The sequence below is a fragment of the Leptonotus elevatus genome, chromosome 20 (genome assembly GCF_054856555.1).
Source record: "Leptonotus elevatus isolate MCC_2025b chromosome 20, RoL_Lele_1.0, whole genome shotgun sequence".
Lineage (NCBI taxonomy): Eukaryota > Metazoa > Chordata > Actinopteri > Syngnathiformes > Syngnathidae > Leptonotus > Leptonotus elevatus.
The window spans coordinates 6200876-6223916 of record NC_141258.1 but is presented as its reverse complement, the minus strand read 5'-3'; the positions used below and the strand labels follow the sequence as shown (position 1 = coordinate 6223916).

Sequence of the window (23041 nt, the reverse complement as noted above, 5' to 3'; positions counted from 1 at the left end):
AAGGTTTTATTTAGCATGTTTGGCCCTCGCCAGTGGTGGGAGTAAGTGACATGAGGTGTGTCAGAAAAGTTCCAGGACTGGTTTTGATGAACGGAACTGTGGATGATCCAGGAAGAATCCAAAAAAGACTGGGAAAGAACATGAGACTCCAGGTGGATTACTAGTGGCTTGCAAAGTAGTAAGTCTCAAGTCTTAACCTTAGTTAAGTTACAGTAAGGCAGTAATGAAAGTCAAGTCAAGTCCAAATCCCAATCAAGTCACTTAGGCTAAGCACGTTTTCCAAATGTAACCAGGCAAGCAAAGTTGAGTCATGGATACCAAGCCAAAGTCAAATCGAATCTCTGATCAATTTGATCCAAGCAAGTCTTGAAGATTGGTGACTCAAGTCTGATTTAAGTCAAGCCATGTGACTCTCTAGCCTCCTCCATACTCGTCGTCACAAATGACAAGCTGCCACATTCTTCTCCGGGCTAATATGCCCGTGTTTTTAGCAAATACCGTGTTCCAAAGGGAGAAAGTGTCCGCCGAGTCAATCATCTCCGGCTCAGAGTGACAGTGGATGGGGGGGCCCCAGGAGGAATCTGGTTTCACACTTGCTTGGAGTGCTTTGTCACTTCACTTCTCACCATGCGTGCTTAAAGAAAATCATCCTGCGGTGGATTAGCGCCTCTCACGATGGGCTGAGACTGATCAAATGATGAACTCACTTCAGATGGGTTGACTTAAGGGAAATGTGGAAAAATGAGAGCTAATGGAAGGCTCGATGAGGCGGCGATTTGAAGAACAGACTTTGTTATCGTAGCCCTATCGGTCCGTCAGTCCGTCCATGCAGTCTAGGCTGAAATATATGCCAGAAACATCTCACTTCTGATTTTTTTTTTAATTCAAAGCTTTCCAATCCAAACTCTACTTATGCATCATTTGTATCGTTTTCATTAATCAATTAATGACATATTTGGCAAAAAGTGTACAATCATCAACTGTGTGATCCTGAAGGGGGACCCGACTACTTTCGGTGCGGCTGGCAATCACGATTGACCACAATTAGGCCAATTACAGTTCATTTTAACGACTGGGACAATTTGATGACAGGGTTTTATGGAAATAGCTGTCCCGATTTTCACCATGTTTCTCTCATCATGGAATTAACGAAAAAGGGCGGAAGGCAGAGTGGAAAACCGGCAGAGTTGGGGGACTTCATTTCTGCCACTGGAGCTTGAGACTTTCTAGGAACTTGACAAGCATTTATGAATATGACTTAATCCCACCTCTGATATAATGACCGGCTAAACTAAGTAACTTGAACATTAAGACCCAAGACTTACTTACTAACTTATAACAAGTGTCAGTGCATGTGTGTGAGTGTGCAGCGCACATTTCTTTCCTGGTGTTGAGTGTTGTCCAAGAGGCATCTGTAGTCACTGCTGTTCCAGAGTTGCAGGTGTCCCCGCAGCCTGTCCGTAGCGAGCGGTCCTCTTTTTCCCCCAAGGAAAATGCTTTCAAGAAGGCTTGGATTACCACAAAGCCGCGCCGACATCTAAGAGATGCCAGGAATGCCCTTCTTGCATCAAAGGGGCAGCATTTGGACGTTTTTATAACGGCAATTAAACAATAGGAAGTGAGCGGGTGCGAGGGTATAGAGTAATGGAGAGGATGGCGATGGAATGTCTGCACCTGTTTATGGTACGTTCAGAAGCACTGAGAGTGATGGAATTATTCTCATCTCTCATTTTATTTTCAATATGAAGGGAAATGACTGCGGCATGAAATTTACCAACGGCTTTAGGTAGATTATTTACAGTTTAGGTGTTAAGTGCCAAGGAGGACGGAATTATAAAGCCAATTTTAGCAAGAAAAAAGCATGACAGGGAAAGCCTACTAGAACATCTGGATTTTTTTTAAGGTTAATCAGAGACACTTTAAATGGTGGCAGGTGTGTGCCGACGTTGGTTTGAATAAAATACAATTGAGTTGTACACAAGTTTTGAAATTATTTATCTTGGTGTCATTTTTTTAGAAATAAAAAATCTGGCATTTTAACAGGGGTGTGTAGACTTTTCATATCCACTAGAAGTCCAAAATGTAGCTACTTTTGTCACCTCTGCTAAACACTGGCCAGGTGAAAGAACCCCAGGTGCTTTCGGTTCACCGATGATGGCATGTAAATGTCGAACTTCTCCTTCTAATGGACTCCCGGAGTCAAGTGGAGAACGGGCAGCCATTTTGGCGACTTGGGAGGATGCTCGGAACATTTTGAGACATTTGACGCCATGCGTGGAAAGAAGATTGTTTGTGATTGAACTCCAAAGTGCCAATGTTTCAACAAGCTGTTCTTTTGCCAGTGGAAGTCGGTTTTCTTTTGGGGGAACACCGCATAAACCTTTGAGCCTCACACATTTCTCTGCAAACGTTTAATAGTTCGGGAAGAACGCGAGCCACAACGAGGCACGCAACGCGCGCATTTGGCTTTTCCCAGCTTGTAAAAATACGTGTTCCCTGCACTTTCTTTTTGTGCGCCACCTGCGCTCGCTCGCAAGCTTCTAACATTTCAGCCAAAAAACAACCCACTTATATGAGGATTTGAATTTTTGATGCATTGAATAGCTGTTTTGCTATAATTGGCAGCCGACAAGAGGTTCTGATGCTTTGGGTTGGGGTGTGACCGCCGTACAATTGGCAAAGCTGCACCTAATGGATTTTCCCTTTTTCATGCTCCCATTCACTAAGTTCCCAGCACTTCCCCAGTGCTCTCGGCGCGATTTGGGGAGCTTTCAGTCGGCACATCGCGTGCGACAGCGAGTACATTGGAACGATCCGAGGCAACAGCGAAGTTCAGCATGAATTTTAACTGCGGGCGCACCTGTTGTCATCCAGGGTGGGTTGGAATCAGTTCGCACACAAAATGTGACTAAAATGCTTAACCATCTGGACAATGTCTCTAAAAGCCCAGCGGGCTCACAGCTTTTATCTGTGATGTAGACCTCGGGTTGGTTGCGTGGTGATGCATTCCTGATCGGGATTGACCGTATATGCTATAATTCATTCCGTATGAAGCAAATGGCCAGTGTGGCTGGTGCATTGATTGGCGGGCGTCCTGCTGTGATTACGGCATAGGGGCCTTTTTATTGGAGGATTTTTTTTCCCAGGGGGTCACAAACCAGGAAGTGTCTCTAGACTCTATAAAGCTTGCTCCAATAAAGGATAATCCCCATCTAATTACAGGTGGGTCCGCACTTGTATGGAGACTAAAAGTGGGGTTTGGGAGGGTGGAGGTGGGGGTGGGGGTGCTGTTTAGTGCAAGGTCAACTCGTCCCCTGACCTCAAAGCATGGATGATAAAACACTAATTGGCTGAGGCAAGCGCACACTAATGGACAGTTTATTTGTCTTGACGTTCTTGTCACCTAAAGACAACATCACTGGCCACTACATTAGGTACGCCTAAGGAATCTGATGAGGTCCATTATACGAGCTGTATCAATACGTTATATTGTTTGTTAGTTGAATTTGAGGGAAGAAAATAATAATAAAATCCTTAAATTTTCTGTCGGACGGCAATTACAATAAACATGATGTGAAACACAGATGTTGCAGTTCTACAACAACAAGAGTTGACAGAAGTTCATTTGGCGTTCTATTATTATTTTTTAATTGTCATTAGGAATGAACAGGGAGGTTTTTGTTGCTGATTGATCTATTGCGGTTAACCGTATGAGATCACCACAACTCCCCAAAAAAAAAAGAAAAAAAATGTGGCAAAACATTTTCTTTACCTTTTTTCTCTCTCCTGAATTCAAGCGTTAATTTTTATTTCAAATGGGTTTTGATGCATGCAAATACAAATTAACTTGCTCTACTGGCAACTTTTCATTAGTGCTATGAGAGAACACAAGTTCAATTCTTAGGTCAGTGAACAATAACCGAAATGCAAGATTTCAGAAAACAAATTGAATAAATAAACCCCAACGTGGGACAACAATATCTGATATCGGGCGGAGATACGGTGCGCTATGCAAGGGAATCAGGGGGGAGCGTTTCCTAAAAACACTGGAGGCCAAGTGAAATTGAGCCTAATTCCCAGGAATGCCGCTTCCGTCTGGACATGTCGATAAAAATAAAGCTTATTGTGATAGCGGGGGTTCAGCCCGCAGGTAGAGTAATGAAAAGAAAACTGGCAGAGCTCCCATTGGGGAAAACATATAACCTTTCACCCCGCTTACAATAAGCCATATAGATTGGTACCTACAAAAAAAAAATGCAATACTCCAAACACTACCTACCTAATATAGCGCTTACCTTACCATGTGATTTCCCACTTTTCGTGAGAACACTTGCACAATGCTGATTCCATCGGCCTATTCTGTAAAATGTAAGCATATTGGAATTAGAGCACAATAAACAGCATATAGGCAGCTTATGGTACGGTCATGTTTCATTCAGCACAGACACAGTTCAAACAATCAACCCAAATGGCAATTCCAAACAAATAAAGTCATGAATTTGACTTCTCATAGCAACAAAATGACCCTACAAGGTTCTTATTCAAGGCGAGCATTCTGAGACACGCATGCGAAAAAAGGTATCCAGACCAACCGGCAAAAAGAGCGAGCGAGAGGAATCTTATGGCCCGAAGCCGCAGAGGGGACGTGAGAAAGCAGCTGTCAGGGATGTTGAAGGCTTGGCACGCATGTGGCAAAAAAACAGCCACTTTGGGAGCTGACAGGAAACCATCACATGCTGACTCAGGGGAACTCTCAACATCTCACCTGGCAATCGTCGATGCCGCACATGCCTCACTTTGGAAGTGTACACAGCTGTAACCTCCAGCAAATAGATTTTTTTTTTTTTGCACATTTAATGAGATAACTGTCAGTTATTTGAGAATTTTCAACAAAAATATGTTTCAAATGCCCTGCAGATAACAATTAACGTCACATTTTGGGGGGGTCACAAAGAGTTGCTGAAAAGCGCAGACCGCGGTGGTGATTCCAACACCTCCTAATGGAGCGGTCCGGAATGTGTCGTTCCGTGCTGCTGTACGCACACCACAAGCCAACATGTGTGAGAGATTAATAAATAAACAACAGAAACCCAGTGGGAAGCTTCCAAGATCTGCCATAAAAAAACTCAACTTTGGGGTCAAAATGAAGATGGGTAATAACAATGCTCTAGCGCATTGACTTATTTACAGCTGTTTAACTGTCAACCAAGATAGAATTTAGCATTAGCTAAAGTAATTACACAACCAGGTTGACCAGCCATTAAATTTGTTGTGAATAGTGCCTGGTGAGAATTTATTGTATAATTGGATTTTTGGTGAAATTGCAGTGTCCCGGTTTTTACTATTTTATCTGTCACTATAAATCCCACTAAGGCTGGTTAGCTGCATTAACTCGCAGTTCAGCTAACAGATAGCTGCTGGAACCTGAACTCAGCTTCATGTCGGGCACCTGGATATGACATCTTTACAGCCTCCGCCATCTTCCCTTTTTAAAACCCGCCTTGTTTTTGTTCCCAATCCGAGTTGCTGCGTGTTTATAGAAACCACCGAGCTGTTAACAATTGCCATTTAGAAACAACTTGTGCGCACTTTCACTTTACGAGGACGCTGGGATTCATCAACGCCAGGCAGCAAATATGCAAGTGAAGCAAACACCATTAATCAGACAAAAGAGCCCTTTTAGCCCTATGACCTCTCTCGGGAATAAAATGAAAGAGCGGCGGCGACCGAGAGCCACATTGGACTTGTGTTGTGGTTTTAGCTCTACATTCCAAGCACAACTATCCTAGAGACAAAAATAAAACAATGTTCATTATCTTGGTTGTACAACTGTACTGTATTATACTGTGAGATGCTTCTAATATTTCTCATGTTGCGACTGTCATAAATACCTCCCAGTGGGATGAATTGCAGTTTGATTACGACTGTGACCCTTTCCTGTGTCTCTCTAAATCCGCATTATACTGCCCCCAAGTGGTCAAGGCACACACACCATATGGAGCGGCACAATATTCATTGAAATGATGTTTAAAAATGTGGCAAAACTATTTAAGTTTTTACATTTTATTAAATTATTGTATTACAAAAAAAAAAGAAGCCTTTTGGAGCCATATGCGAAACCTAACAGGAAGTCCACCATTTTGAAATACTTTGGAATATTTCACCATTTTTTTGTGGCTTTTTATAGGGCTTACATTTTAATAAACTCCTCCTCGAAAATGTATCTGATCATCTTCAAACTAAAAGATGTTTAAGTCGAAAACATATTTTTGTTTTTCAGTTTGTCGCACGTTGTTGCCGTGGCGACGCGCTGTTTTCAAAGAAAAATACTGATTTTGACAAAAACAAACCGAGGCGAATATTTATGAAACGTTGCGCACACGAGGTCTGGCAAAACATTGAGATTTGAGAGGTTTCTTGTCCTATGTGTCAGTACCCCAACGTGCAGGCCGATTAGATCTTTAGATATGCAAAACATCGTAACCAAATGTGGCACTTCCAAAACGGACAGAATCCAAACCTTCCTTGTTTGAGGTCATCATGTCAGACTCACTACTGCAACTCAACAATTAGCACATTTGAATACAAAATAACCAAACCAAAACATGACCTTTGTAAAGGCAGAAACGTTCACCACAGAGCGCTGGTATTGGATGCAGCAGATGTACCTAAAGAAGTGTCCGCTGGGTGTCTTTTAACAGTGAAAAACAAGAATAAAGATTAACCATATGCAGTTGTAAAGGCTTCAAACGGCGTCATCCGAACATTATGATGTATATAAAATACTCAAGGCCGTACAGTCAAACTTCCCAGATGTATCGTATAAGAGGTACGAAAGGTTTCAGGTCAACTTCTCGATGGTTTTTGCAGTCCAAGTCTGCATGATGAGGCCCTTTCCTCTCATCTTATGACGACTTTACAAAAATATTCATTTACTGACATGTTTTACCACAACAACAAAAATGCAGTATTGACATAATTACAGAATTAAACCGTTTTTGACATAAAGGACAGTCTCACTACTGACTCAATAGGCTGAAGTAATAAATCAAATATCCGTTGCCTAAAGGTAAATAACATTGCAAGACTTATGCTATTTATTAGCGTGTCTGTTTAGCATTAAGATAAACAGATTAGCAATCAAGCAAATTAAGTCGACTCCTTGCTAAATTTTAAGCTAGTTGAGTTTAATACCTCTCCTAGTTTAGCGTCACATGAAACACAAACCTAGAGAATTAGCTGTTTAGCTTCATGCTAAACAGCTTCATGTCGGGGACCTGGATATGTTTAGCATAGCTGTTTAGCATTAAGCTAAACAGCTAATTCTCTAGGTTTGTGTTTCATGTTAAGAGCTTTTAAACTCAATTAGCTTGAAACTTAGCAAAGACTCGACTTAATTTACTCGATTTTTGCTAAACTAACCAAGGCCTTGCTTGAAATCTGAAGGGTTAAAACTTATGACTTACTTATGACTTCCATGTGACTCCTCCTCCCACCTTCGGCATCGGTGCCACTGCTCTGATGTCACGCTGCCAGTAAATAAATTGCGAGGGCTCACATGCTGCCAGTGCTGCACAGGAAACAGAAGCAGAGGACAGGAAGTCAGGTTTCCGCAGCTTTTACTGCTTGGGTGCTGTTTGGCCTTGCTAAGCTGTGACATACCCTCTTCGGAATGTGTTATTAAAAATGGCTGGTCCGCAATATTTTGCTCAGTAGTTCTGCCATGCAGGGCAGAAATCTGGCCGCCAACCAGTTGGCATAACCGCACATAAAGCGCCTCTATACGTTCAAAAAAAAAAAAGCAGTCTGCCAGCGAGGTGTTTTACCGGCCAACGTGTTTGGGCCGCCGAGTGGCACCTGTCATCGGAGCGCGCCCTCGCTCGACGGCGACGCCAAGGTGAGTTTATTTGGTTTGATACGTGGATACGCCGCCCATATTTTCACAGGTGCGGCCGTTGTTGAAACAAGAAGCCCGGGTTGGGTTGACACAAGGCCTCGCTTGTCCATACGTTCCCCCCCTTGAGGTGGCGCGGCGGGAAAGTGGCTCTGGGCTCCCTTAGGAAGCGTTCTGCCCTCTTAACATTACTAGAACATTGGTTTGTGAAATGCAGGCTTCAAATGAGAAGAATGACGGAGCTGCATATGCTAGTGAACACTACATTTAAAGCAAGTCAAGTCATTATTTAGATCTTACAGTCTTTCTCAAACACGTCAATTTATATAACCAACATAAAGTTCACGTTTGACCAGCTATCCGTCACAGGGACATTTGTAAACAGGAGGGGGCAGAGTAGGGAGCTTTGTGGTACGCCTTGGTTGAGCATAGTGAAGGATGCCCCGACTTTCAGGGTTGGAATTGTTCCACTGAGGGGGCGAACGCATGCCAGTTCATCAGCGTTTCGTTCGAAGAGTTTTAAGGGTTCGACCGGTAATTTTTTTTCTTGTCGCAAGGACATTTTGAACATGTTCAAGAAAAACCCTTAAAACAATTGGCAAACGTCCGTTTACTTTCAGCTCGCATTTAGTGAACGTTGCAACCTTGATTTAAATCAACATGGGCTAGCAAACACTCGCAAACGTTCGCCCCCTCAGTGGGTTATGCGCTTCGATTCCATTATCGTTACTTCTTAATGATCAGATTCCTTGTCAATTATTTTATCGATTCTGATTGGGTGAGGGAATTACTGCTTTTACTTTGGAATATCTTCAACGTTTTTATTTTGAACGTTGCGGTTTGGTTCACATACTCATTTGTCTCGAATCAGTCAGCACTTGACCCGTCCATCCCTTTCATAAAAAGCCTCAAAGTGCCTCGTACCCTAGGGTGACCAAAACGTCCTCTTTTGGGAGGAAATTTGGGAGGACAGGCCATTTTCTTACATCCTGTTTGGTTGTCCGGGGGTTTTATAAAATCATGAAAATGTCCTGTTGGCATTGTGTGACTAATAGAAGGTCAAGTAACTTAGACTGGTACCACAATTTCAAGGTCGGGGGAAGTGTCCTCTTTTTTGGGGGAATATGGAATTTGGAATATGGTCACCCTATCGTACCCCATACTGTACTGTATCACACTTTCCCGTTCTGACCCGGTCCCTTTTCAAACCCCATCTGTTGGCATTTAGCGACAGCTTCCCCACCTTCGCGCTGATCTCCGGTCGGCATTAACCGCCCTAATTTGTCTGCCAAAGCCCGTCGTGATTGCTCCCATGTGATGGCGTGTGAAAGGTTGAGGTGATGCCCACTTATCTGTGCGGACGGACGGCTCGGGAGGTCACAGTCGGTGAGGGTGACGGGGGTGGGAGCAAACAAAAAGCCATGAGAAAATGAACAAGTGAAAAATGGAGACCACATGACAGGATGGGGGGGGGGGGGGTAAGTGACGTTGGTGCTTTTGATAGTTTTTGCGAAAACTCAAGAGTTTTTGCTTTGACTGGGATGTCATCTGGCTGCACTTGGCCACCAAGACCTTTCCAGTCATGCTTCAACGTTTTCAGTCCCGGCAACTAAAGATGTCCCTCTTCTTCCACATGAACAATTCTACTCAGCTTATGAGGTATCGATTGGGTCAATGACCTCAAGAAAGCATGATTGGTTTGATTAATCAATGTCCTCTTAAATACATTACCACACACACGTGCCTCTAATGTTACACGCTTTGAGGGGACTCATCCCGCATTTTCAACAGCGCCCAATCAAAGGAAAAGCTGCAGAATGGATTAAGAGAAGGCAAATTCAGGAATGACTGGTTTTGAATTACACCCTCTTTATTTCTCACTTATTCCCCAATCACTTGCTGACTCAATAAAGTGTGTTTTGCCACGACTAACGGGTCAACACTGAACCTCACACTCACTGGTGAGCCGAAACACTGTCAGACGCACCGACCTATATTTGCAAACTTAATTATAACATTTGTTCTAAGATATGTTATTAATTCATTTCTCAACAGTCTATTCTCTTCATTTTGAAGTGTTTCTCTTGGCTGCACTGCTTCCAGTACATGATTGTGTTTTTTGGAGCCAATCAGATTTCCCCCTTTATGTCCTGCTTTGTCAATGTAATTTGGCTGGCCGATGCAACTTAAACTATATTAGACAATGGGGCTGTTTTTGTGTGTGTGTGTGTGTGTTTTTAAACCAATCAGATTTCAAATTCATCCTCACAGGGCCAGCACGCTGGCCTTTGATGTTGTCAGCAGCATTTTTCCCTCTGATTCAATAGTCAGTTATATTTATGTTGCAGTTTTCTGTGTGTAAACCGATAGTTGAAATATTTTTGGTTCATATTTTTGGGTCGTTCCAGGGTTGTAATAGTTTTTGTTGTTGCTTTACTTATTTATTTATTTTTAGATTTGTTTTAATCAGTTTAGAGGGGGTTTACTATGAGTTGTAATTGTTTTCCCCAAAAGGCTTCTTTTTAGTTTAATAGTTAATAGATTTAGTGTTAGCTTTAATTAAAACATTTTTTTAGCCTATTTGTTGAGTGCAAGATAAATAAATAAAAATACACTGGAAAAAACAACAAAAAACTTAAATGTAATAAGTAGGGATGCTCGATACCACTTTTTTTCCCGATACCGGTAAGACTAATACTTTTGATAATTATTATTATTTTTTATCACAATGACAGATAAATTAAAAAAATACCTATATACCTAATGCTTATAAGAAATAAGGGCCTGGCATCAGCTCGATGCCGATACCTGGTATCCTTATCTGGAATGGATTAATTGGATTTACATTGTCTTCTATGGGAAAAATTGCTTTGGTATTTGAAAAATTGGGTTATAGTCAGACTTTCTATAAAGGAACAATCACGAAAATCAAGGTTCCAATGTAAATATTGACTCTGAACCGTTCCAGTCACGTGCTGTTATATTGTGTTTTTTAATAGTACTTAATGTTTCTATAACTGTGACGTGACGGTGATAGCCACGTGCTGAGCCAAACATCACGTCCGACAACTTGGGTGTCACTGCCCTATATTCCCCAACGGGGAGTGCTGGAATTTGCCTTTATTAAATGAAAGGATGGAAGCATGACAGATGTGCGAGCAGAGGTGTGGCCATTGTCACGCACGTTGGCGTCCATGGGGAGTTTGGACTCGTCACACGACAGCTGCTTTCACTCACGGCGAAGACGTGCGTCCCAAAAAAAGAGAGATCCAGATCAGAACTTCAGCGCTGAATATTTATGATGCAGCCCTACAAAGATTTCTTGCCACATTTTTTGCGGTTTTCAAAGGGGAGGGGAGGGGGGGGGGAGGTTAGACGTGTGGTTAGCCACACACACACATACACATACACATATTCACACATGCAGACCCCTTTCCTTGAGAAAAAAAAAACAAGAGAAAGAAACGAACCAAGGGGAAGCTTAAAAAAAAAAAAAAAAGTACAGTGCACAGCTTACACCCCCCCCCCCCCCCCCCCCACACACACACCATCTACTCTCTGCTGGAAGAGACGGTAGAACTTTAAAGCCGAGTGGTAATGAGGCTCCATTTTAAAGCCAATGAAGCTACGCTGGCAGCGTATGAAAGCAAGTTCGGCGAGTGCTGGAAGAAGAATGTGGAGAAGAATGAAGCGTCTTTGGATACTTTTCCAAATCCTCAAAACAGCTCGCCGCTTTCCAAAAAAACAGTTCGGCTACACTGTGTTACCGTCAAAGAAACACACCAACACACACTTCCTTAGCTTTCGTATAAATCACTGGGCCACATTTTAACACTAGGTTTCATTTTGTTCTTTAAAAAAAAATAAAAAATGGCAGGTTTTTGAGTTGTATTTTTTGTACTTATCCGGGGGAAGGTCATTTTGCACAATGAAAATATAGCATTTTATAGTTATTTATTTCACTATAGTTATGGATGTGTGTCAACAAAAATGAAAATGTGATATATTAGTAGGGCGGGCTGTCTAAAAGCTGATGCTTCTGCCCTACACATTGTTTTTAACTAGTGGAGTGAGCAATAAACATAATCATTAATTCGTTCATTCATACCTGAGTTACATAACAATGGGGCATAGATTTCGTTAGCAGTTGGATTTAGCACTTCTTTTATGTCTTAAAACACAAGCAGTCCGTCTATTTTGCATATTAGGATGTGCAAATATTATCAGCATTATTTTATTTTATTTTATTTTTTTACATTTGACAACCAGCTGGGAATATGAAATGCTACTAACTGAACATTAAAAACCTCAATAACCCATTATTTTTGCGTAATGCTAAGAAATGTCAGGATGTTGGCAAGTCTTCACAGGATTTGTTCTTAGGTTTAAAACAAATAAAATACCATATGAGCAAACCCTGTCTAATTAATGGCACACAACTTAAAATGTGCATGACTAACTAGTAAATCCAAGCAAATTTGCTGTAAAGAGAATTCAGGGATTTTGTTTCAAATACATTAGCCCAAACGGCAGTTGCAAGTTAGCTAGCGTACAGTTAGCTAGCTAGCTACGCCTACACCCTGAACTTGCATCTTCTTTGGATATTACAATTTACTGAACAGCTCAATGTCGTAATAGAAATTCTCAAGCGAGCGTGTTCCTCAGCTAGCCGCCGGCTGTGAGGAGCCCCGCAAGTCTTTTAGCTCACAAGCTAGCTGCTGGCTAACGTTGCGGCGTAGAGGAGACAGTGTTCTAAGCCAATGGTGGCTTTAGGATACGGTTCGTCGAGATGGTTCCAGTTTTAGCAGTTTTTGGCAGTGTTGTAAACAAGAAGACATGTATTTTCACTTTATAGAAACTTGTAGTATTGTAGTAGTACTGTATCCTGTATACTAAACACAACAAAGTAAGCCTGATCGTAACAAACACAAGCTTATTTGTGAGAAAATCTCCTTGTCCCCGAACAGGACTAATACTGAACGCGTGCAAGTCCTATCTGCCCAATCTGTTCCTGTCACGGACTCCCTCATCTGACCATAAAGCGCTGTCCATTAAGTTGAAATGTTGTCCGGTAATAGAAGCTGGCACAACAACGAGATGGAAGACAGGATGTCCAAGACGGATGCGTTTGATGGTAAAGGTCTACAATCATCCAGACACGACTTGGTAGTTTAGCCCGAGGGGGATTTGAATGATAAATGGTTGCTTTCCAGCAGGAGGAGGATTTTGTTTGGATAGAAATTGGGAATTCGGGCAGCGAGGACCATGTAGGTGACAGAGTGAAATACAAGGGGATAAAAAAAAAAAAAAAAAAAAACCTTCCTGCTTTGGACCAGACTTTGATTGGAGTGTTAGGTTTCCACAGAGGTGAGCTACACTGGTGTGCCTCACAGTTTATTTACAGAGCTTTTGGTCTCGCTACTCTATCCCTCATTCCCAAAAGGTCGAACCCCAGTGAGTGGAAACACGCCGGCCGATGCGTGCGCGAGAACTCCTTTCCGACGGGAAAAGACGCATTCATTCTAATTTCCCGCAGCTCGCCATTAACGAGACAGATCATCAACACAGCACACAGCTCATTAACTAATAATTTATTTTCGTATCACTTAGATGAAAAAGTCAGTGGTTCATTGCCTCAAGGGAAAAAAGTACAAGACTTGGATATAGAAATGGGGGAGCAGGGTATGCACCAAAACAAAAAGCTGTGGATACTTCATGGGATGAGTGACATACTCCAGACATTCATGTAACAGAAAGAGGCAGGGTCCATTCCCATTTGTACTTCCACTTGGGAATCAAAGGGTCCAATCATCCCCGTGTCACATACTTAGTCATCTTCACGCACCAAAGGTATTTACAATAGGGTGCTTGTCATAGAAGCTTAAATGAATACATTCTGCGTACCATCTGAAACACATCTCGAAGGCCGGGATGACCAACGCACATGTTTCTGCTTTCGGCATCCGTGGAACATCATCGGCTTTGTTTGTACAATACAAGCACGTGAGTCATCAGGTGACGCCTCACGTAACGCAACAGAAGACGCCAGCCCGCCGCATATTTACAGCATGACAAGTGGGGAAAATGGGAGGAAGACACGGAAGGTGTGAGGCAGACAGGGAGGACACTTTGTTAGGTACACCTGCGCAAACCTCATGACAGATCTGGCTGAAAAAGGAACCCAAACATTTCTTTACAAAATGTTCTCTGCAGAGCCACTATTGTAAACACAACGTTCTGATTGATATCAAGTTTGGGCGGCCATTTTGCGACTTGCTTTCGACTGACAATGACATTAGCTTCTCAGGGCTCAGGAAAAGACCAGCTGTTTTCTATATTTGGTCAAGTGACATTCGCACGCCGAGTCGTGATTGGTCATTACCTGAGCAACAGTGATGTCATTTTCAGTCGACAGCAAGTGGCAAAATGGCCGCCCCCTGTGATGGATAAAAATGGGTGGATTTTGCTGCTTATTTTTCACAATTCAATACTAGCGTTTTATCCCCACATCATGTTATTTATATAAGTTATTAACCAATTTGGAGTGCTGAAAATGTCAAGAAGAAATCTACGAGCACTCTGCGGTAGCCGTCCGCCATTACGTCACCTCAAGACTGAAAGGCTGAATTATTTATTTTTTTGCAATCACAAGTGAAAATAGGTCACATGCTGTATAATTTTAGTTCGCTTATTAAATGTAAAGCATTGGTGCAGAAGGAACTAAACTGTGTAGTCAGCGAGACGTATCGTTTAATTTATTGCATCACTTGCATGGCTCTAAGATCTTTGAAAAATAGTTTGGGGGAAAAGATGCAACCACTGTCTTTTGCTCCGTTTTTATTTAGCCTATTCAATTAATTAGTGAACAGGGAGTTTGGTTCCTGAAAAGTAGAGATTTTGCAGAAAATCAAGCTCATTAGATTGCGCAGGTGTACCTCATGTTGTCGGCAGTGTGTACATACAAAACATCTTCTACAGCATCTAATTTGAGCACCAAAAGCAATGAGGGTACTTGCGTGAACTAATTAGAAGCACACACACATATTCTCACTCACGCACACCTGTGAGCGCTATAAAAAGCTGCAGCAGATGAAACAAAGCAAACGCGCAAAAAGGGCCGGCTTCCATTGCCAAGCTTTGGGCCTCATTAAAGTAAAACAACAGGACGGCGCTCCCTGTGAGGCTCACTAAAAAAAAAGACGAGAAAACATCTGGCACGCTCTTATCTTCACGTCAACGTTCAGGGTGGGCACTTGAGAGAGTGCCAAAAGAAAATAGGGCACGGCGATATTGTTGCGAAATGAGATGCAGATACTGTTCAGGCGAAAATCGACATGAGTGGAACCTCCAAAGTTAAACAAAACGTTTGTGTTACTAAACGTGTTTTGCTTTTTCTTTGGCTTTGTTTTTTTCAATAAAGGCTAAGGTCATGATAACTATCCAATATTTTCATACTGCTTATCATCTTTAGATATTTAGTGAACTGAAGCTGATAACTACAGAAATGTTCTGGCTGCTCAGTAAAAAAATTAAAATACAATTAAAGACCATGTAAGATGAATTCTGAGATTTGTTTCTAAATATATTAGACATGTTTGAAGAAAACTTCTGAAAATGTGCAAAGACAGAACTATGTAGTACTGAATTTCAGTTTTTCAGATTTTTTTGGCCATGGCCTAATATTTGACAGCATGAGTCAGCCCTCCCCCTTTCAATGTCCAGACAGTCTGGCGGCGTGGCTGCTTTAGAGCACCTCGTCGTCTGCAAAGAGTGTGCGTACATGATGTTGAGAAAGTTGGAAGTGTTGAAAAAGGTGGAACGTCAACCTTGACAGCCAAGGCGTGAATGGGGGCTACAGGTTGGCATTGCCACATTAGAGCGCTTCGTCGTCTGCCATGCGTATCACACTGAGAAAGTTGGAAGCGCCATGAAAGGGAGATTTTTAAAAAAAAAATTTAAGTCAGCCTTGACAGCCAATGTGTGAACAAGGGCTATGGGGTTTGGCATTACCAATTTAGAGCGCCTCGTCGTCTGCCATGAGTGTGCGTACATCAAGATGAGAAAGGTCAAAGTGCCAGGAGGGAGGATTTTTTTGTGGGAATGGGGGCCACCTAATTGTCCTCATTGTACGCACAAGGAAGATGCAAGACATAATTTCTTCCAGGTTGTAGTGAATGTATTTGATTGACAGCTGAAAGGGGCGTGGTTTTAGGATAGTCTGTGGACACACCCACTGTCTCTGTTTTTTTTTAAATTATTTTCAAAATTTTATGACATGACAGGAACGAATTCCATCACTTAAAATGTGTCCCTATGTGGAGGTTACGCTGTAGTTCCCATTGGGGTCATAATGCTAGTATGAAGTCATCAACTGTTGACAAGAACTTATTTTGGTTACATTTCATTTGGCGCAAAGCCGCAAAGTTCCACTACATGGACATTCTTTAGGGCGAGCGAACACAATCAATACATTAGAGCGAGTCCTTCACAGTTTGACGTACATTCTCGGAGATTTAAAAGGAGCGCTTACAGTGCGGAGTACAGTGCGCCACTGAGGCCATTTGGCAGCCTTAACCTGCGCTGTCACTTATCTAAGACACTCAATACACAACATGCAAAAAAAAAAAAAATGGCTCGGGGGGGTTTCGGTGGGTGCTTGGCTGATACGAAGCAGAGGAGAGAGTCTTTTGGAGGAAGGACAAGCCAAACAAGCAGCCTCGGCCGCAGCCAAACAACCGCTAACTTTCATGACATGCCTGTCAGCACGCTGGCTGCCACGTGAACCTCAGACTCAAAACTTTGTTTATCTTATACCGTACATTATAATGTCTTTTATAGAATGAAAGGCGGATAATAAAAAAAAAAAAAAAAAAAGCGCTTAGAGCTACCAGCCGTTTTTTTTTCTGTCCTTTCTTGGATCGGACTCTCATAGTCTCTTAATTAAGTTTAAAAACCCGACTGTGCTCATTTGGCAAAGGATGACAGGGGAGATACGTTTTCGATGCTTCTTGAGCGGCTCGCTGCGAGGGGGGGGGGGGGGGTTGGGGGGGGGGGGCAGCACAAACCACGAACATGCAAACATGACAAAACACACGAGGAGTGAAATGCGATAGCCTCGTGTCATAATACAGCACGCTCTTGACGAACGCTAAAAACGTTCCGGCCTCGTTCATTCAGACTAAATAGTCACGTCTCGCTTTTTTGTCAAGTCACATGACACTTCAGTAACCAACCAGCTCAAGAGGACTTGCGTCCTTCTGAAATACAAAAAAAGTTGTCAGCGAACTCGAGAGGGGCCAACCAGGGAGAGGTACAAAAAAACTCTTTAGAAACCATCCGAGCATTCTGCTGTCATGGTATGTAAAACGTTGGACGAGATAACCGGCAAAGAAAAGAAGCAAGTGAGCTTTGCTTGAGTCCAGATCGGCGGCAGCGGCAAGTTTGTTGCGGAAAATCCCAAAGACTATTCAAAAGATCTTGATTGCAAAGAAGTTCTTGCTGATGTCTGGTACCCAAAAAAATGACCCGTTGCGACTGGAAGTGATTCCTTAAGACTTCGTCGTTGCTTCTTAAAATCCTTTGGGAAGAGTTTTTGAAGGAGCGGCGGTTGGAAACGGAGCGGATGGTTCCAACGTCGTCACCCAGGACGGGAACGGCGCCTTACTTTCGTCTAGACTTCATACCCTTTTTAACGGTCCCTTTATAAGGCAAACCATAGGACGAGAAAGACGAGACATTACAGAGGCAAATCTTGGAAAAATACAAAGGAAAATAATTGTACAATATACACAAAATGTGGTCCTTAAAACAGGTAGGGTACATGCAGTCTTGGTAATGTGCAGCGTTCCCGTGATGGAAGGGGCTGGGTCAGGGTTTGACGGTACGGTTCTCCCATCATGCTTTGCCGCACTTCCCTTTCTTCTCTTTGCGCTGGAACTTCCTCAGTCGTCTCGTCCAAACGTCCCTCCACTGGATCACCAAGCTGTTCTTATCAGCCAGCAGCCCCACGCGTTCCGCCCCCGGGTTGGAGTTTCCTCCGCCGGGCCCGACCCCCGTCCCCGGGCCCGTCCCGCCGTCGCTTCCGCCCATAACCAGGAAGCGCTTGCTCATCTGGATCTTGGGACACTTGCAGGCCAGATCCTTCATGTGTACCCACAGGATGTTATCCCCTCGTTTTAAGGGCTCGCCGCGACTCTTGTACACGGACATGACGTTGACGGAAAACTTGGCCCAGTCGCCGATCGTCTCCATGTCCAGCACGTTCACTTGCACCGCTGAAAATACATCCGATGACAGTTCCAAGTCAACAATCACATTGCACGCGTCACACTATGCTAATGAACACTTACCATAATCCTTTTTGCAGTATTTTTTCATATTGATCTTCAAGTTGCCCTTCACTGGTTTGCAGTAGGACTCGCAGTCTACAAAACAAAGACAAAAAAAAACATTCAACAAAAAAAAAAAACAGCTTGGGGCCCATTGAAGCAAATATTGTGCGTCAATTGCCATCATTTTTGCTAAAAGCACAACCATCATTTCTAAATGTAACATGAAGAAATAATGGTGATTTTCTTTTCTTTTTTTTCCACAGTAACTTGAACAAACTACAGTATTATCTTTAGTCCGAAAACAAATAGTAGTAACAAATACATTCAATTACATGTGACGAATGAAACAGTGTGCGCAATTGTGCATCATGATTTCTAGCATTAACTGGGCTTTGTGTCCGATGTACGTGTCTTGGCCAACAGGGGGCGGTGTAAGATATAAAGACCTACTACATAGTAGATTTGATGACGAAACACAGAAGAAGACCTCAAAGATGCTTCTTTATTAGTCATTTTTCGCAGAGGATGAAATTATTGTTATTGATAATCTCTGTCTGGATTTGTTGCTACCCTTTGTGTTACACGCTAAAAACAATTGAGTCAAAAGTAACCCAATTATGGATCAAAAATGGACAGATCCACTTCATGGGTCAATTTGACTCAACTTTCTGTGTTGTTTTATACAAAATGACCCATTTTTTTGACACAAGTAAATGATCTGACCAATATTTATGAGTTTTTACACAAAAAGACCAATTTCCTGACTCAAAGTTGGGTTAAATTGATCCAAGTAGAGGGTCGGTCCATTTTTGACCCATAGTTAATTAATAGTTAATTATTATTAGATAATTAAAAAAAATCCTTAAAGGTTTATAATCACTGCAATGTTGATGCTAGTAGTTAACTTAGTATGTCTACAGCGTTTCCCATTATGTGCTAGCATTAAGGACTTGAAGGAATACTTTGACTCATTGAGCCATTTTCAGCACTAAAAAGTTAATATTTTGTCCACAATTACTTAATAACTACATTATTTTTCATGTACAATTAAAACCTTTAAAACGAAATTTTCCACTTGCTGTCGACTGAAGATTACATCACCTGTGCTGAGGAAGTAGATAAAGTAGATAGGTGTTAATTGTACATGAAAATAAGGAAGTTATCAAATTAATTCCGGACTTTTTTTGTTGTTGTTGAAAATGGCAAGTATCCCTTTAAGGATTTTGTAAGGTAAATTTATGAGGTTTGGCAAAAAAAACATCACATGTAGTTGTTGATGCTAATTACCTTAGCCTGTCCATAGCATTTCCCATTATGTGTTAGCATTGAGATAGCTGACTTTTGTACGGTAAAGTTACGTGGTCTGGCTAAAAATACCACTTGTAATTGTTGTTTTATGTTTAGTTTTACAGTAAACTTCAATTGTGATTGTCAATAAACATCTTTAAAAACAGAACTTGGCCTCTTTAAAAAAAAAATAACGATGTAGCATGAGCCAAGAATAAAACAACGTGCTATTCAATTGAAAACCAGGAGTTCGGAAAGCATGTCATTTCCCTACACACATTCATTTAAAGAACTCATATTAGATTAAATGGCAAGGAATCGAGGATGATGTTAAGATTTGTGTGGCTATTTTGTGTGTAAGAAAACCCCAACATTTGACATGCCCATCTGAAGCCTGGACAACAAGCAGTGGCGCATGGCAGGTGAAACACAGCAGAGGACTCAAAGTGTTAAGTCTGACATGTTTTCTAGGTTGTTGAGAAAAGACAGAGCGAGGTGGAAGCAGGTCATGCTCGGATGGTGCGAGTGGGCCTGCGTGAAGCCCGAGACCACACATTGGCCAGATACATATTAAAAACTGTTTGCCTCAGTCATCTTCCCCCGAGTTTCTCATTCTGAAAGCTGGATAGAAAAATGACAATAATTTCATTTTAGACGGAGAGCCCGAAGGCAAGCTGGCGAGAACGCACATGTAAATCTTCCCGTATGTTTGATTCTTATCAAAATTCAAATTGTTGCGAGATGATGAAAAGAGGGAGGAGGGGGGGGGATCATAACTATTAAAAACAGACGAGCGCTATCATGATAGAAATGTGGATCCGTGCTGAATTCACATATTTGTCGTAAAAAAAAGAAGAAAAAAAAAAGAAGAAGACCTCTGACAATGATGGAGTGACAACATGAAAGCGGATTAGAAAACATTTCCCATGTTTGAAGTCAGGCATCTTGAGAGGACACGGGAAGTTGACCGTGCTGCCTGCTCGGAATGTCAAGACTACGAAACGCAGAAACCACATGCTGGTGAACTGGACCCGGTCCTTGTGGTCACGTCGTCTACCAAAGTAAATCAATCAAAAGCGACCGCGCGCACAAAATGCCCGAGTTGCATGCGAGTGTGGGTGTTGCGTGTTTTTTTTTTGGGGGGGGGGGGGGGGGGTGGGAGGAAAGACGGATGCAGCAAATGAAGGAGTTTAGGAAGGAACAGAAGACCAGGAAAGTCATAAAAATGTCCAGGATACTTGGCTGTGTATCAGTGAGAAAGAGAGTTTAAAAGGCACAATGAGAGAGAAAAAAGGAAGAAAAAAAAGAGTTAGGGTGTTTAATTTTTTTTTAATTAATTATTTTTGAGTATATTTGCTTGCTGTCAATTCTAGTTTTATTTTCCACTTCACTCGCCTGCCTTTTCTCTATGGTTTTACATACACTCATGGCCAACAATGAGGCACTCTAAAAGTAGCCATGCCAACATGATTGCAATTTCATACTTTTTAGAGGAGAAAAATGTTATTACTTTTTTTTAAAGAAAAAGTTACAAAAGTACAATGATGTATTTTGGAGGAATGAAATAATTACAACCCGATATTACGAGTTGTAAGTTGACAAATTAACTATTATTATTATTATTATTATTATTATGATGATGATAATACAGTCAAAGTCTCAAGTTTAAGAAAGTCACATTTTAACAAAGGATTTTTTAAAAGTACAACATTATTCTAATATTATTTTGGAAAATTTGTGGGGATGTCATATTTATGGGACGCATCTGCTTTTTAATTGGCCCAAAGCTAAAGTATAAGGAGTAAGCTGTTTTATGTTTGTTTTATTAGCACGCCAGTCCCAATTCACTTAAAAAAACAAAAACATAATTGATTGCACCCGGTCTGAAGACGCCAATATGAGAACCCCATAAATAAATTAAACTTTACAACTATATGGGGAGCTCTGACCAAAAAAATTCCCTGTTGTTTTAAAAATCTTCGTTTTCAAAAGGCCTTTTCATTATAGGTGAGTTAGTGGTTTCGTATGCAGCTCATTATCATGAACGTGTGCATGCAACTGTGACAGGCATGCATTTGTATGAGATGTGCATGGATTTCATTAGAGCGACACCAAATATGTGCATGTTACTTCTTGTATAATGTGAGGCGTACTGTGGTTGGCCCCGAGGTACTGGCGGCCAAACGTTGGCAGGGGGAGCAGCAAGCGTTTTCCCATGAGGAGCCACTTTTCACCTGGAAAAGCTCTCGCCAAAAGAAAAAAATAAATAAATCGTCCACTGACCCAGAAGAGCAGCCCAGTGAAAACACACACAATTGGCTGAAGGCTTCTTGATGCCTTTGCTCCGTTGAGGCCTTTTCTCTGCCGCGACAAGGACAAATTGCTTCTTCCGCCCCTTCCATACAAAACCAACAGTTTGGACAGTCAAGTTTAAGGATTGGGAGAAAGACGCGGATGGCGTATTTTCGAGTGCCTGAGGAGAATTGCAGATGGGATTTGAAACATTTTCCCACGGAAGCAGCAAACAGACTGTTAAGTTTTGATACTTTTCTGCTCTGGTTTTCACCATAGAAAATTCCTAAACGCAAAATGAAGTTTGAAGTAATGGAATTGGAAGTGTAAGTGGAAGATGAACATTTCTGAGTTGAAGAAACGAAATCCAGCAAACCACACAAGTCATGATTTTTTTGTTTTTGTTTTGACTGAAATCGTCCCTAGTGCTGATCCTGCGTAAAATAAGAAATTTGGTCCAGTACGCCTGAAAAACTCATTTGTGAGAGACTGGCACCCATTACGGAAACGTAGAGTTCAGAGGAATTTTGACCTTTTTGTGACTGGTTTCGAGTGAACCCTTCCAGAAACTCAAAAACTGCATCGCACAATAGAAGATCCGTTGCAATGATTTTTGGCATTTCAAAAAATATTTACACAAGAGGAAAAGGTCTGGTTTGCACCAGCCTTCCAAACGCGAACATTTGCTACAAATCAAAATCTTATTGAGCTTAATGTCAATGGAATGGTAAGTTGTATCCCAACATTGATTTGTATCGCTGTTCAATAAAACTGTTGGAATTATGTGGTGTGGTCATGAGGAAGCACAAAAAAAAAAAGAAGCCTTGCCGCATTGGAACCTACGCCCATTAAATCATTAACATTTCCAAATCGACATGAATCAAGAAGGGAAAAATAAGGGTAATTGAGCGGAGAATTGGGGGGTTCAAGGGAGAGTGAACCAATTTCCTCCCAAGTCAGTTGCCAAAAGTCTTTTCACGCCTCAAAACGCTTCCTTCCACTTTATCTACCACGTACGCTGCAACCAATCACCTCCGCTGTCTATTGGCCGGCCTTGCCGTTTGAGCCGCGGCGATGCTTTGAGCGCCTCGAGGTCGAGGAAACTTGGCGGAGGACTTCGGGATTTCAAGACAAAGGGGGAAAAATACGTCTGGGCCAAAGCACTTCAAAAAGGAGGCGCCCCACCCTCCGTTAATATTTATTCCACACCTTCGAACTGGAGCCCAGAAATATGAAA

General features: G+C 41.9%; 1 protein-coding gene across 2 annotated transcripts in view; it reads right to left on the bottom strand.

Moving 5' to 3' along the window:
- Positions 1-13470: 13470 nt before the first annotated feature.
- ntn2 (netrin 2) overlaps positions 13471-23041 on the bottom strand; it is a 39683-nt gene continuing 30112 nt past the window's right edge. For both annotated transcript variants that reach the window (XM_086065193.1, XM_086065194.1), the window contains exons 6-7: positions 18244-18318; positions 13471-18168 (exon numbers count right to left, since the gene is read on the bottom strand). In XM_086065193.1, the coding sequence (XP_085921319.1) occupies positions 17789-18168; positions 18244-18318 (455 nt within the window). In that variant the 3' untranslated portion in view covers positions 13471-17788. The remainder of the gene's footprint in view (positions 18169-18243; positions 18319-23041) is intronic.